Raw genomic sequence first — 12,504 nt, 5'->3', positions numbered from 1 at the left:
TTTCTGTGCCGAAAGTGCGCCGAGAAATGCATGCACTGTGCCACCGGGCCCGGTGCAATTCAGACTGTCTGCCCTAGACTGGCCTGGATATGCGGGCCACCACAGAATACGGGAAAGCAATGCCCGTTGACCGCCATGCTCCGGACCCCGTGATTTACCTGTGTCTTATATCCCGCTTGAACGGTGTGGTGTAATGCCTCAAGACTTCTAATAGTCTTGAAGTTGTGGACGAAGTGTAAAAGATATTATAGATGCGAATCGCGGTTCACGACGCATAGCCGCCCAGTCTTCAACCACGTCTATATAAATCATTGTTGCATATCATACCTTACTTATATATTACTTGTCATTTGCAAGTATTCACCTAATGATGCTTGGTACAAATAATAGGAAAGCAAAACCAGCTTGAGGATGCCCACTTGACCATTACATAATCCTGACATCAACACCTGGGCGACACCAAACAAGCCATGTATAAAATAACCATCAAGTCACCATACATTGATAATGTTTTCAACTCAACTATCCAAGAAGCCAGGTTATGCCCCAAAATGACATTTCTCATTCCCCCCTCGACCCTAGAGAACCAGGCCTCCAGTTCTCTCCACTCGCCACCACTTAGAAACAAGATAACACCCGGCGACGTGGGGATTCTAAAATCAACACTCCTACCTTCATTCGGTCTCTATTCAAGTCTCTCGCTGGCAACTTTTATTGCAGCCAAAGCAACAAACCGAGTCGAACTCAAAGACTGGCTCTGGCCCTCGGCGCAAGTCCTCAATGCCTGGTGGACCGCCGTCGGACAGCCGATGTGCAAACACGACATCTCATTCGGAACGGCTTGTCAGGCTCTACCATGGACTGAAAGGGTCCTTCTAAGCTGCGTTACCATGTGGGGCGCGAGGCTCTTCGCCCGCATCGCGTGTCGGTCATTATCCCGCGGGACAGATGATGCGCGGTACGAGGAAGTCAAAAAGGAGCCGGGCTTTTGGAAACGTGCGTTCCTTAAGATGTTTTTACCGGAAGCTGCTGTGTTGAGTGTCATCTCTTTGCCGTTCACGGTTCCATTCACTATGCGTGATGCTATGCCTCGTATAGGCGATGATCTGGTGGATGTTGTTCGGGCGCTCGGTGTTGGGCTTTTCGGTGTCGGGTTTGCAATGGAGGTTATGGCAGATACACAGCTTGCACTGCACCGACAGGAACGGGCGGATCTGTGTCGACATGGTGTTTGGAGTTTAGTGCGGCATCCCAAGTAAGTTTGGTCGCAATATATATGATCACTGTTCGTGTTGGGTGATAGTTGCTGATGGTTGACTAGTTACCTGGGCGATACCTTGGTCCATTGCTCGTTTGCTCTGCTTAACATGGCTGGTCCATTTAATCCAGTTGTGATACTGGGGCCTCTGGCGAACTATCTCTTCCTTCGGTTTGTGGGTGGCGACAAGCAGACTGAGGCTAGCCAGGAAGAGCGCTATAAATCTCAGGATCCACACAAGCATGAGCAGCTGCAACAGTGGCAGAGAGAAAAGAATAGTTTCTGGCCTGGTTTACGGGACCTGGTGAATCCGTGGGCATTGGCCGTTGCCGGGTGTGGATTTATTGGTGTAGTGATTGAGGAAGGGTTTAGAGGTGCTTATCTGGAACATACATAGCGACCTCGAGAACCTTCTTAGGCTTCTCACCATTCCGTATTCAGGGGGAGAAAGATTAATAATGATGATGGATTTGCGGTTAACCACGGATTTCTTTCCGTCAAGTGAAGGGGTTATTGTTAACCAAAGATCATCAAGGCAGATATCAAGAATGGGAACTACCATTAACAGAGGAAAGAGCTCTTCTGATTCCATTATTGAACCTGTGTAAAAGTATGTTATGCAACCTAACAAGATCCTCAATTTTAAACTTCCCCAGGTCAGGTACCTAGGTACCTACCTAGGTAGGTACCTAGGTAGGTAATACATACGTTACATAATATATGCCAAGACCATCACCATCGATGGATAACCACGTTCACTTTCGATGCATTTGCCCCCGAACGGGGCTTAGCTGTGCCTGGTCCTAATTCACCTTCGGTAATTTATCCTTTCAAAAAGGCAATAGGTGGTGTGGATGGAGTATTATGAGACCTTGGGGTGGACCTTCCTGCATCTTAAGGAAGTGTCTCAGTTTCACAGGAAATTGTGATAGAGAATTCGAACAAAAACATACAGCATGAATTGGAGAATTTGTCGAAAGTAGCTTACCTTTGTTATGTAGCTTGAGACTATCCAACCATGTCCACCAATTCGGTTAACAGAGACCAGACTATTGTCTGTTGGTCTCGTATCCAGCTACCGGAGTGGAGCAAAGTTAGTTAGCCTTGGCCTCGTATCCGAGGTATAACAGCTATTTTTTTTTTCTTCCCCTTTTTCCTTTTCGCTGCCCCAACTGCGATGATTTCAAGAATCTCATCCTGATTGAGTCTCCGACGCGCCACTCGATATACCCTCCTCACGCTATTTCTACCATTATCTGACGTATCCATGAGACAACCATGTCTATCGTTACCTCGATTCTTTTGCTATGCTCCGGGCTTCGGGCCGCTGTAGCTGCAACGCCAGAGTCATCTAACCCGGTGGGAATCGAGCTAGATGTTGTTTTCCCACGCAACACAACGTACAACAACATGACCACCCCGCCGATTGTGTTCGCGCTGCAGAATGCCCCCACGGCTGTCTTCTTCGAGTACAGGTTAGACTGGGAACTGAATAGCGACGACACCCACTTCTTCCTGACTGGCAGCTTCGATGAAATCAACTATTTCAGGAAGTTTAACTACACCAGCGGCACCACCGCGCTTCTGGTAGATTCGGCATACTGGGATCAAAGGCTAGATGCAGGCACTTACACACTATCCTGGAGCTATACCACAACCACATGCGACGATAAGGGTGACAGCACGCTTATCCGAACTGGTGATGTGGCGGCAGGGAAACTTTACTTTACCGTTGTAAATGATGGAAGTGGCTCCAAGTTATCATTTACGGAATGTCCCGAATACCTGGGCAATATCACGGCCAAAAACGCATCGGACTCCTGTCCGTCTCTCATACACGGGGGAGGAGAGCCGCAGCCGTGTGACGCGAAGCTGAACGAGAAGCAAGTCAAGTGTCTAGGTACTTACTTTGAGGGTCAGACGGATGTGGCTGCGTGTGAGGCTGGGTTCGACAATATTAAGGCAGGGGACAAGGTGGAATGGCAATATGCGAATAAAACACGGGATGCGCACAGTCACACTTCGGCCTCTGGTGTGAATTCGTCTGGAAGCAGCAGCAATGTTACCAATGAGGGGGACTCGAGTTCTTCAGGTAAGAGTGCGGGTGACGATATGGAATCAAACAACGAGTCGGGGGATTCAGGGGACGTTTCAGTAGGGAATACCTACCGTTCACACTTGGGATTTGCGGTTGTAGCTACATTAGTGGTTGGAATGCTTTTTTCATGAAAGCATCCAAATGTTGATAAATATATATGTACAAAGACTGTATTCCGAGGTAATAATTAATTCGTCAGTGAAATTGTCATGATGAATGGCCTAAACTTGTTCTCAAGTCTATGTCAACCTATCACAGTGAAATCACTTATGGACTCGCTTTTAGACCAAACTTACAGTCCTACGGTGACGGAAAGTGGACATATGTAACATTCGAGGGACTTACCAGGAGATCCCAGTGCCAAGGATAACCTTACCAAGCAGCTCCTTATATTCTACATGTAATAACTAATTCATCTGAGTATATTGATATATAAGATAATGATCTATCTTGAATCTCCAGGATTCGGCTTTGGATTATCTGGAATATTTTTAATTTGTGCTTTTTCTGCCTGCATGGTAAAAAGCAAAAACACCCTCAGATAATTGCTATACCCATGAAAGAGGAATGTATCTATTCACGGGAGCAAATGAAAACAAGGCAAGAAGAGACAACTACAGTATAGAGCGAAATAATGACAGAAATGGATGACGGAGAATCGATAGGAACGATCTCCCAGATTTATGGTATTAATGCAACCGATACCTATATGCGCAAATGCTAATACCCTTTGCCCCGTATGTAAGAGTTGATCAATGGCTCACCCCGAGCGATGCGCCCCAGGTTTACTTCGAGGATATCCAGGGAGCGCGGGGAATACTCCACCCCAAGAGAACTGACATGTGGGCTGATTTGGACATTGGATGCCTCCCAGAGAGGATCATCCTTAGGAAGAGGTTCAGGGTCTGTGACATCAAGTGCGGCACCACCCAAGACTCCAGAATTCAGTGCATGGACCAATGCCTTCTGATCGATAACTTTGCCGCGAGAGATGTTCGTCACGTAAGGCTTGCTCGAATGGTGATGAGAGTGGTTAGAGAGAATGGCGAATTCCTCTCCGCCGAGGAGATGGGTTGTTTGTGGAGTAAGAGGGAGTGAGACCACAAGATGATCGAGCCCGGTAGCCAAAAAAGAACGGATGGATTCCCGATCTGTTCCGTGGTACCAGGATGCCGGAATTGAGCCGTCTGGGTCTCCGGTTCCGGGAACGATGTAGCCGCTGTCACGGCGGGATTCAGGCGTTGGGCGTGGAGTAGCAGTGTATGCGTGGACGGTCATACCCAATGCGTGCGACACGCAAGCAACTGTCGGTGGTTAACGTGGTGTTTTCGTTGTTGTGGAATTTGCAGCTTGTGGATATCGAGCGACCACGGATGAAACGTACTTTGGCGTCCGATACTCCCGTATCCTAGAATACCTACTTTCTTGCCCACTTGGTCATGAATGCCTGCCTTGTACGCAGCCTTATCCCATAGATGGGACTTCTGTGATTCGTAGCTGTTGACATATTTTCGGGACGATACTAGCCAGTTCATTACGGTCCATTCTGCAATGGGAGGACCGTGGATACCCGAGCTTGTCGTGATGGGGATGTCAGATTCCTGCAAAATTGGATGCTGCAAAAGATGATCCACGCCAGCGGAGAAGGTATGGATTAGTTTAAGGCTTTAACAATGGTTAATGGATATTTAAATCAAATGAGATGGATGCTTACTTCTTCGAGTCCACGAGATCTGGAAGGTCGCTGAAAGTGGCGAGGATGGTGGCCCTTTGATATACTTCTGCGCGGGATTTTAGCTTCCATGACCTCAAAGCTTTAAGGGTCACCTACTAGGAGGAACAGGGGCATCTCCCTGAGAGTGGTAAATAGTGACCTCGGCATCCGGGTATTTGTGTCGGATCATCTCCGTCAGTTCTTCTGGCATGGTCGGGTAGAAAATAACGAGCACATGCTCCGGTGAAAATGGCGCGTCACCCATGGTTTCAAGGGAATAGTTTTTAAGGTGTGTGCTGGTCAAACAGATATTTGGGGGGTTTTTAGTTGGAACTCTCACAAGCCGCGGGCAACGGTTGTCTTATCGAACTTCTCCGCCTCGGTGGCTTAAAGAGGCAGCTCGGCATCTCAAAGGGTAACACTTCTTTATGGACGGGTCTGATGGCGGCTTCTTATTGGGACTGGTCGCACTTTCTGGGAGACGGCGGTGATTTATGCGAGATGGCGTGGTATGGCGACAGTTTGCTTAAATATGGTCTGACAGCAGGTTGAATTAGTGCCCTGCGGTAGTGTGGGGATGTTCTTTCATAATAAGCGGAAAAGATTTCCTAGGGTGAAGGATGAGTCCATCAACAGTAAAGGAATACTGTGATATGATTATTATCACCAATACCTTTGCATATACCCAGGTAGTTACCAAGTTCATGACTTGGTGGCCTGAGGATGACACTTTCTGCCTGAGTGCCTGAGTGCCTGAATATCCTCGGCTTGCGCACAGTTCTAGACTCAACAACCGTCGATAAGACCTTCAACTACCCCATAACGCATGTCTCGTTATGGATGGTATTCACCGTCGTCGCTGTAGTCACTGCCGACATACTCCCGAGTGACTTTCGGATCGTTTGCAGAGCTACCAGAACCAGCGGAACAATGCTCGAGAGTTCATCGAACAGCGTGAACGCAAAGTCTCCTCGCTGGAGTGTGACCTGGATATAAAAAAGATGAAATGTCTCCATTGCTGAGAACATATACTAGGGTTCCAAACTTGAGATGATCAAAAGTACAGCAAAATGCGGTTGGTATGCGCCAAGATAGTGTGTTGTGCAGCATATATAGGCCCGAATGCGTCGCGCCAAACTTTAAGGCCTTTTAAGTCCCATAGAACTACGACATAGGAACATTTTCAACTAGTCAGGATAAGCAGCTTATCCCTAATATCGGTAAAATTATGTCTTCGTAGATCTGTCCTGGTAAGAAATCCACTTTAAAGCCTTCCCCACCGCCACTCGGGATGACACAACCCAAATCTCCGAACTTCAATCTCCATCCAAAAATTCCAATTCGATGCACAACGTACTCCATTAGGTGTCAAATCTTGTTGTCCGATTGTCACGCACAAATTTCAATCCAGGCCCCAAAATGTCACTGGAGATCCACCCCGCGTCTCCCGCCGACGCGCGCGAACTCACGGAAGTCTTCTATGGCAGCTTCCATAGTGATTTGGACACCACCATGTTCCCGAAAAAGCCGGATGTGACGGAGTGGTGGGAAAAATATTTCACCACGAGCATCGCGCGCTCAATTGCAGGCGAGACCCACGATGTATTCCTCAAGGTGACGGAGGGGTCGGAGGATGGCCGGATTGTCGCATTCGCCAAATGGAAGCTTCCCGTCGCTCCTGCAGATCGCCGTCGAAACGAGGAACAGATTGTTTGGCCTCCGAGTAGTGATAAGGACCTTTGCGATCGGTTTTTCAATGGTATGGGTGCGCGTCATGAGAAGTGGATGGGGGAGAGGCCTCATTATTGTATGTTCTTTTTCTTGGCTTTTTTCTTGACTCTTGCTTATAAAGTCATCGGGTCTGCTTTATGTGTTTTGTATTCGAGCACTAACCGGGACTTATAGATCTGGATATGCTGGGTGTTCACGATTCTTACCAGGGCAAGGGACTGGGCTCGAAGCTCCTCAAATGGGGTCTCACGCGCGCTGATGCTGAGGGCTTGGAAGTTTATCTGTCTGCATCTCCGGCAGGGAAGCCGTTGTATGAGAAAAATGGGTTCCGGGTGGTTGATACTTTTTCTCCATTCCCCGACTACGTGCAGGTGGCGATGTTACGCTCCCCCAACAAACAATAGGAATTGTGATCGCTGAATAAAGTATAGCGAGATTCTATTACAGGAATGCTTATACAGATCGTACGCTAGAAGCACAAAACCCGGGACTTCACTGGAGGAGTATCAGGGTTATCCTTGGTGGACAACAGCGGAGTAGCCGCTGGTCTCCCGTTGTGGGTAAAGGCTGGCACGGATCGGCACGAATAGTCGGCGCTACAACAGAACCGCTAATTCTGAACCTACAACTACTATAATTAGCCCCTGTTATTCTGTTATTATCATGGTGCGGTATTTCAGAATAATGACTCCCCTCAACCCCTTTTCGTACCTTCAGCACTCAGCTTCATTGCCATCCGCCTGGCGCCCTTGGAAGCTTAAGCTTGGTTCGCATCCCCGGTCGAGCTTCACCATCACGGCAACATCACGCTGCACAGGTAATGCACAAATTATTCCTTTGGGTACAATTGGATCGATAGCGCTGAAAATCTTGAAAAATACAAGCCCCAAGGCTACCATCCAATCGTGATTTGTGATGTGCTGCATGACTGCTACCATTATGGACAAGCTGGGCGTCAGGGGTTACTCAACCATTTGGCTTGCGCAAGACAGGCAGAAAGAAGTCCATGTCGCCGTTAAGGTTGGCGTTGTGAATTCTCTCTCCCAAGAGATGAAGTCTCTCCGTGCCCTCTTTGCCCTATCCGTACATCCCGGTCACGATACGATCCCACCTCCACTAGATGAATTCGAAATTCAGGGGCCTAACAGGGTTCATCCATGCTAAACGATGGCTCGTGCGCGATGCAATCTGGGAGAGGCGATGTTTAGCTATTTGTTTCCCCTTGATGTCGTAAGGGATTAGTTGGGGGCCTGACGATGGGTATTTCCCATATGCATTTATACGGATACGTCCATGGAGGTATGTTGCTATCCTTTGTTTATGGATCTTTCCGGCTAATATTTTGTCACAGATATCCACCGCAATATCTTGGCCAAGCTTCCGTCCAGCTTCAATCATCTCTCCGTCGAACAGTTTTACGAGGAATATAGAGAACCAGAGACTGTTCCGATTACGCGTCGAGACGGAAAGCCACTCCCACCAAGTGTTCCTACCAAGGCGGTAATCCCCATGTATCTTACCATGGATGCTGACGACTTCAACCTGCACGATGCGCATGTACTTCTCAGCGAGTTTGGCGAGTCATATCGCCCGTCATCAGAAACTCGTCGAGTAGAGACTGCCACACACCACTTGCAGAACGGCCTCCAGAAGGGCCGCTGCGCTCGCAGGATCGCAGGGTAACTGGTTCTGGTATTTTCTAGCATTGAAGACGCAATTACTAGTATGTTACCGGTTTATTATAGTCGTATTTCTTACCAGTTTTTGAGCCACCCTGCGACTAGTAACTAGTAAGGTCGTAGGGTAAAATATATATGGGAGGAATAGGATTCCTAGTAGCAATAGTTAAGCTTTAATGAAATCTAAAACTTCTAGTCCCGTGCTTTTCAGATACCGTTTATTTACCCATAAATTTACACTACGAGCCCTCTACTAAAGATGCCCCTTTTATTTAATTGTTTCTACTAATCTTACACGGGGAGTTATAGTAGTAATAATCTAGTGATATTATAGTAAAACCTAATAAGCCCCAATGATAACCCAGTAATAACATAGTAGTAACATAGTAGTAACCACTTTATAAAAGCTAAGAGTTTGGTTTTATGTAAAGTTGGGTTTTGCTAGGGCCCTAATAGGCTAATAGGCTCCAGCCTGGGTCCAGGGTTGGGTCCGGGTCAGGGTTCGATATCTCGACCCAAACCCGGGTTGGGCGATAGACTATACCAAGCTAGGCAACGACACAAGCCTAGTAAAGCCACGTTTCGGAATAGCCGCTTACTACCTAGGTATATCCTGACCTTAGGTCAAACCTTGAAAATAGGGCCACAAAGCTATTGAGAAGATCGCAAATGAGTACGACCTCACAGACCGCGGATTACGGGTCGCAGATATAGCCGAGCTGAAGAAAAGAGACAAAGAACTAGGAACGTTCGCGTTGATATGCATCTGGCTCGACTTATTAGAGGCAGCAGGGAGGATGCTGAACAATGGTCTATTGATCGGTCAACGGTACATTAGGAGAGTGCAAAAATGTGAGATCAAAAGAAACGGTTCTTCCGATGCCAAGGATTCGGCGATCTAGTACGGTCGTGTAAAGAGAGGCCGCAATGTCGCCTCATGGCATGCCAATCTCGCATTTTATCCGGCCGGAAGAGGAAAATCTTGGCAAGTTATGCTAGTACAGCACCATACAGTTCAAAGGAACATCCATTATTTTACGCATCGACCACTTAGGCAGCTGGCGACTGCCACTGATTTGTGGTGCGGTAACAGCGACGTATCAAAGGTCTCATAAGAATAAGAACTAATTAGTTGACTGACGTATGTGATGAAGAACCCATACAACTGGCAAAATGCCTTGTGCCGAACCCAAAGCACTTGGTGGACAACTCGGCTTTAAGCTGTTCCTTGAATCAACAGGCCAAGATCATAATCAGTATGCACGCCCCATATTCCTCTTCCCTTGGTCCCGGTTATGGATTCCATTGAAAGATTTCACCCCTTTGAGGCAGGTGTGGTAGTCAACTTTCTTCATCCCAGTGAGAGCTTGGACGAACGACTCTCTAGTTATGACGTGGCACTTTCTCCACAAAATGCTCGATGCCAAACCTCGTAATCATCTTTCGATGTTCTTTGATATTAGACTAAGGCGCATATGGCGGTCTACACAGAATCACTTCCTGGGACTATGATTTATGAACCACGGTATTGGAAAATAGAACACGTATGTCTATTCATCCAAAGATACATATATACGAGCCAGAATCGTATTACTGCCCGCCCCGTTGAACCTTATTAGCCATCTCGTAACTCTGCATCAAGCAGCAGTAGCCAGGGATATGGTCGCGCCAAATAGTAGCAAAGCCAACAAGGTCACTTCGCCAGTCTCTGTGAAGACCCAGGACCTCACTGATCAGATTTTGCACCCGTGGCAACTAACTCGATATCACTATTTGTCTCTGACCGGGAAGCGTAATTCACAGAGTAGCTAACAGACTTATTGATATTGCCATTCGTCCCGGTCTGCTTGTGATAGTAGTCTACCGCGGGAGATGCGTAGGTTCGAGACGAACCTCCCAGCAATCCGGGGAATACTCGGCCAAGGAGAGCTCTGAATGCAGGCAGACAAGCGCACATGATGGCGATTTGGGTTTCGATGACGGACCAGTGGACGAGCGGGTATAGGCCGAGAGTCTGGTTGACGCCCCAGCGGTTGTTCCAGAAGACGACAACTCGGATTATAGCGATGATCGTTAGACTGATATTGGTAAGCACGTCATAATGATACAGAAAACGGGCCAGGGATTGCATACACAGCGCCCACGATAAACATCAATGCCACAATTAGCTTCTTCCGTCGGGGCAACTGCAACTTGGTCACTTCGTACACCGGTAGCACGATCATAAGAGAGTCGACAAAGATATTCACTAGACAGTTGACGAGAGTTGAGTTGATGAAATTGATGCATTGCCCAGGTTCCTCATTCGTCCATCCAGTCCATGCTAGTCGGATGGGCAGACAGCGGAATGAGTCCACCAAAGCCCATATAATACCGATGGCGGCGTTAATACCGATAAGCGTGTATGCAAGATAAAGGAATGTCCTCGATTGGAAGATACGGAGTAGGAAGAGGCATACGGAGATCTTAGCGAGGGATATTTGAATCTTATATATCACGGCAAGACTTTGGAAATACTGCGCTAGTTAGCTTAGGTTGAGTCAAGGAGTGGGAGCCGAACTTGGTAGAACTTAGTGATAGCAGCGAAGTCGATGTCCCAGATATTTCGGCCAAAGCCGCTGCGAATCACTATGCTGTCAGCTCTTGTAAAATAGAGTATATATAGTGCAGGCTTACTATAGATATGGAGGACATATATAGCGACTCCTAGGACCTACGAGCCCGTTAAACATTAATATAATATAGGGGAACATCGAAAGGGCACTCACATATGAAGTAATGATTGTATAATCATCCCATCCCCATCCGCCAGCAAGACCGATGCCCTTAGCAACAATTCTCGCAACGAAGAAAAACGAGGCGAGAATAAGAGGAAGTAAAGTTGAGCCGCTAACCAGTGGAGGGCCTTCGAGTGGTGTGATATCACATTCTTGTTCATACAGCCTTTTCGTAGCTAGAATAGGTGAGCTAGATATATTAGGTCAAACATTAGTGAGACTTACTAAAAAATTCCTTAGTCGTGCAACTACTTGAAGCACAATCCAACAGTTCGGTTGGACGGGAGCGGCTGGCACAGAAGCATGTCGTATTGTTGCCCAGTGAGCAATCGGAGAACAATTCGTTGTCACAGGTGACCTAGTACACATTCTTCAGTAACAGACAACCCCTTCTCCAGGCACGTTACGTACCGCGCACGAAGGAAAGACAGTCCCATTTAAGGCTGCGGCGTCAACCTCCAATACCAACGGAGCCAAAACAGCGAAAAAGCATAAGTTAATTTTCATCCCGGCGATGAACAAGTTCTGTGATTAACGTGAAAGTTACTGGAAGAGCAAACTCTTCCACGTCGGGCAGCGGCAGGTTTTGCTTTGACTTCTGTGTGAATGTCCCGAATGTGTAGCGTGGAGTCCTCCCACGTGTATGGTATAGTGTGTGTAAACATTCTACAAACCCATCATTGGGCCTTGAGCGATAGCCGCTAGATCAGCTCTCGGCTATTATGGATTCTTCGCCAATAACCACTAGCTAGGCTGAATGGAGGCCCCTGAGTGGAGATGATCGATCTGTTTCTAGCAATAGTATGGATATTGGGGTAATCTTAGCCATCGAAAGACCTATTCTCGGCCATTCTGAATAGAATACGCTCGGTTCTCGCCGTAGTTACTAGTGTCAGGGGTCGTTTGGCATGGAAACACCTTTTGGGATGGAGAGGGTCCTGATCGGTCCCCACTAGCAGAAGAAATTTCTGGCCGCCAAGAAATTCGCTGACTCCAGACCTTTATAGAACGGCACAATCGGCTCCAGACGAGCCCGAATTAGGGGGCAGCTCAGGTATGACGAGAAAGCGACATCGTTTTCGGGAAGTTTTTAAATCTCAGGACACTGGCTTCAGCCACACGGAGTTGGTGCCGGCATAATATACTCTACTTCTCTACCGATCTGGGGTACAATTGCATAATTTAGTATCGAATGACATGAAGCAGCTGTGGGATCCACTTTAAAGAGATTAATAGATCCATTTGTG

The 12,504-nt window shown here is 47.5% G+C and overlaps 8 protein-coding genes across 8 annotated transcripts; 4 read left to right on the top strand and 4 right to left on the bottom strand.

Moving 5' to 3' along the window:
• Positions 1 to 551: 551 nt before the first annotated feature.
• N7525_002233 (DUF1295 domain protein) lies at positions 552 to 1,655 on the top strand (the record flags this gene model as incomplete). Its single annotated transcript, XM_002557074.1, has 2 exons — positions 552 to 1,255; positions 1,322 to 1,655. The coding sequence occupies 2 exons, from the start codon at positions 552 to 554 to the stop codon at positions 1,653 to 1,655; spliced, it is 1,038 nt and encodes a 345-aa protein (XP_002557120.1).
• An 881-nt stretch (positions 1,656 to 2,536) lies between these two features.
• Positions 2,537 to 3,487, top strand: N7525_002232 (uncharacterized protein; the record flags this gene model as incomplete). Its single annotated transcript, XM_002557075.1, has 1 exon — positions 2,537 to 3,487. The coding sequence occupies one exon, from the start codon at positions 2,537 to 2,539 to the stop codon at positions 3,485 to 3,487; it is 951 nt and encodes a 316-aa protein (XP_002557121.1).
• Positions 3,488 to 4,076: 589 nt separating this feature from the next.
• Positions 4,077 to 5,335, bottom strand: N7525_002231 (D-isomer specific 2-hydroxyacid dehydrogenase family protein; the record flags this gene model as incomplete). Its single annotated transcript, XM_002557076.1, has 4 exons — positions 4,077 to 4,660; positions 4,741 to 5,021; positions 5,071 to 5,137; positions 5,188 to 5,335. 4 exons carry the CDS (start codon positions 5,333 to 5,335, stop codon positions 4,077 to 4,079), a joined length of 1,080 nt encoding a protein of 359 aa, XP_002557122.1.
• A 547-nt stretch (positions 5,336 to 5,882) lies between these two features.
• Positions 5,883 to 6,086, bottom strand: N7525_002230 (uncharacterized protein; the record flags this gene model as incomplete). The annotated part of the gene is made up of 1 exon (XM_061212229.1): positions 5,883 to 6,086. One exon carries the CDS (start codon positions 6,084 to 6,086, stop codon positions 5,883 to 5,885), a length of 204 nt encoding a protein of 67 aa, XP_061071455.1.
• A 403-nt stretch (positions 6,087 to 6,489) lies between these two features.
• N7525_002229 (uncharacterized protein) lies at positions 6,490 to 7,205 on the top strand (the record flags this gene model as incomplete). The annotated part of the gene is made up of 2 exons (XM_002557077.2): positions 6,490 to 6,877; positions 6,976 to 7,205. 2 exons carry the CDS (start codon positions 6,490 to 6,492, stop codon positions 7,203 to 7,205), a joined length of 618 nt encoding a protein of 205 aa, XP_002557123.2.
• A 309-nt stretch (positions 7,206 to 7,514) lies between these two features.
• Positions 7,515 to 7,739, bottom strand: N7525_002228 (uncharacterized protein; the record flags this gene model as incomplete). The annotated part of the gene is made up of 1 exon (XM_061212228.1): positions 7,515 to 7,739. One exon carries the CDS (start codon positions 7,737 to 7,739, stop codon positions 7,515 to 7,517), a length of 225 nt encoding a protein of 74 aa, XP_061071454.1.
• Positions 7,740 to 8,057: 318 nt separating this feature from the next.
• Positions 8,058 to 8,484, top strand: N7525_002227 (uncharacterized protein; the record flags this gene model as incomplete). The annotated part of the gene is made up of 2 exons (XM_061212227.1): positions 8,058 to 8,100; positions 8,153 to 8,484. The coding sequence occupies 2 exons, from the start codon at positions 8,058 to 8,060 to the stop codon at positions 8,482 to 8,484; spliced, it is 375 nt and encodes a 124-aa protein (XP_061071453.1).
• A 1,722-nt stretch (positions 8,485 to 10,206) lies between these two features.
• Positions 10,207 to 11,764, bottom strand: N7525_002226 (CFEM domain-containing protein; the record flags this gene model as incomplete). Its single annotated transcript, XM_002557079.1, has 7 exons — positions 10,207 to 10,558; positions 10,614 to 10,996; positions 11,041 to 11,108; positions 11,157 to 11,193; positions 11,249 to 11,433; positions 11,483 to 11,615; positions 11,669 to 11,764. The coding sequence occupies 7 exons, from the start codon at positions 11,762 to 11,764 to the stop codon at positions 10,207 to 10,209; spliced, it is 1,254 nt and encodes a 417-aa protein (XP_002557125.1).
• Positions 11,765 to 12,504: the final 740 nt, after the last annotated feature.

This window comes from Penicillium rubens (genome assembly GCF_028828025.1).
Source record: "Penicillium rubens strain IBT 27055 chromosome Unknown utg000001l_segment0_segment0, whole genome shotgun sequence".
Classification (NCBI taxonomy): Eukaryota; Fungi; Ascomycota; class Eurotiomycetes; order Eurotiales; family Aspergillaceae; genus Penicillium; species Penicillium rubens.
Note: the sequence above shows the minus strand (reverse complement) of the source record. Positions and strands in the feature narration are given on the sequence as shown.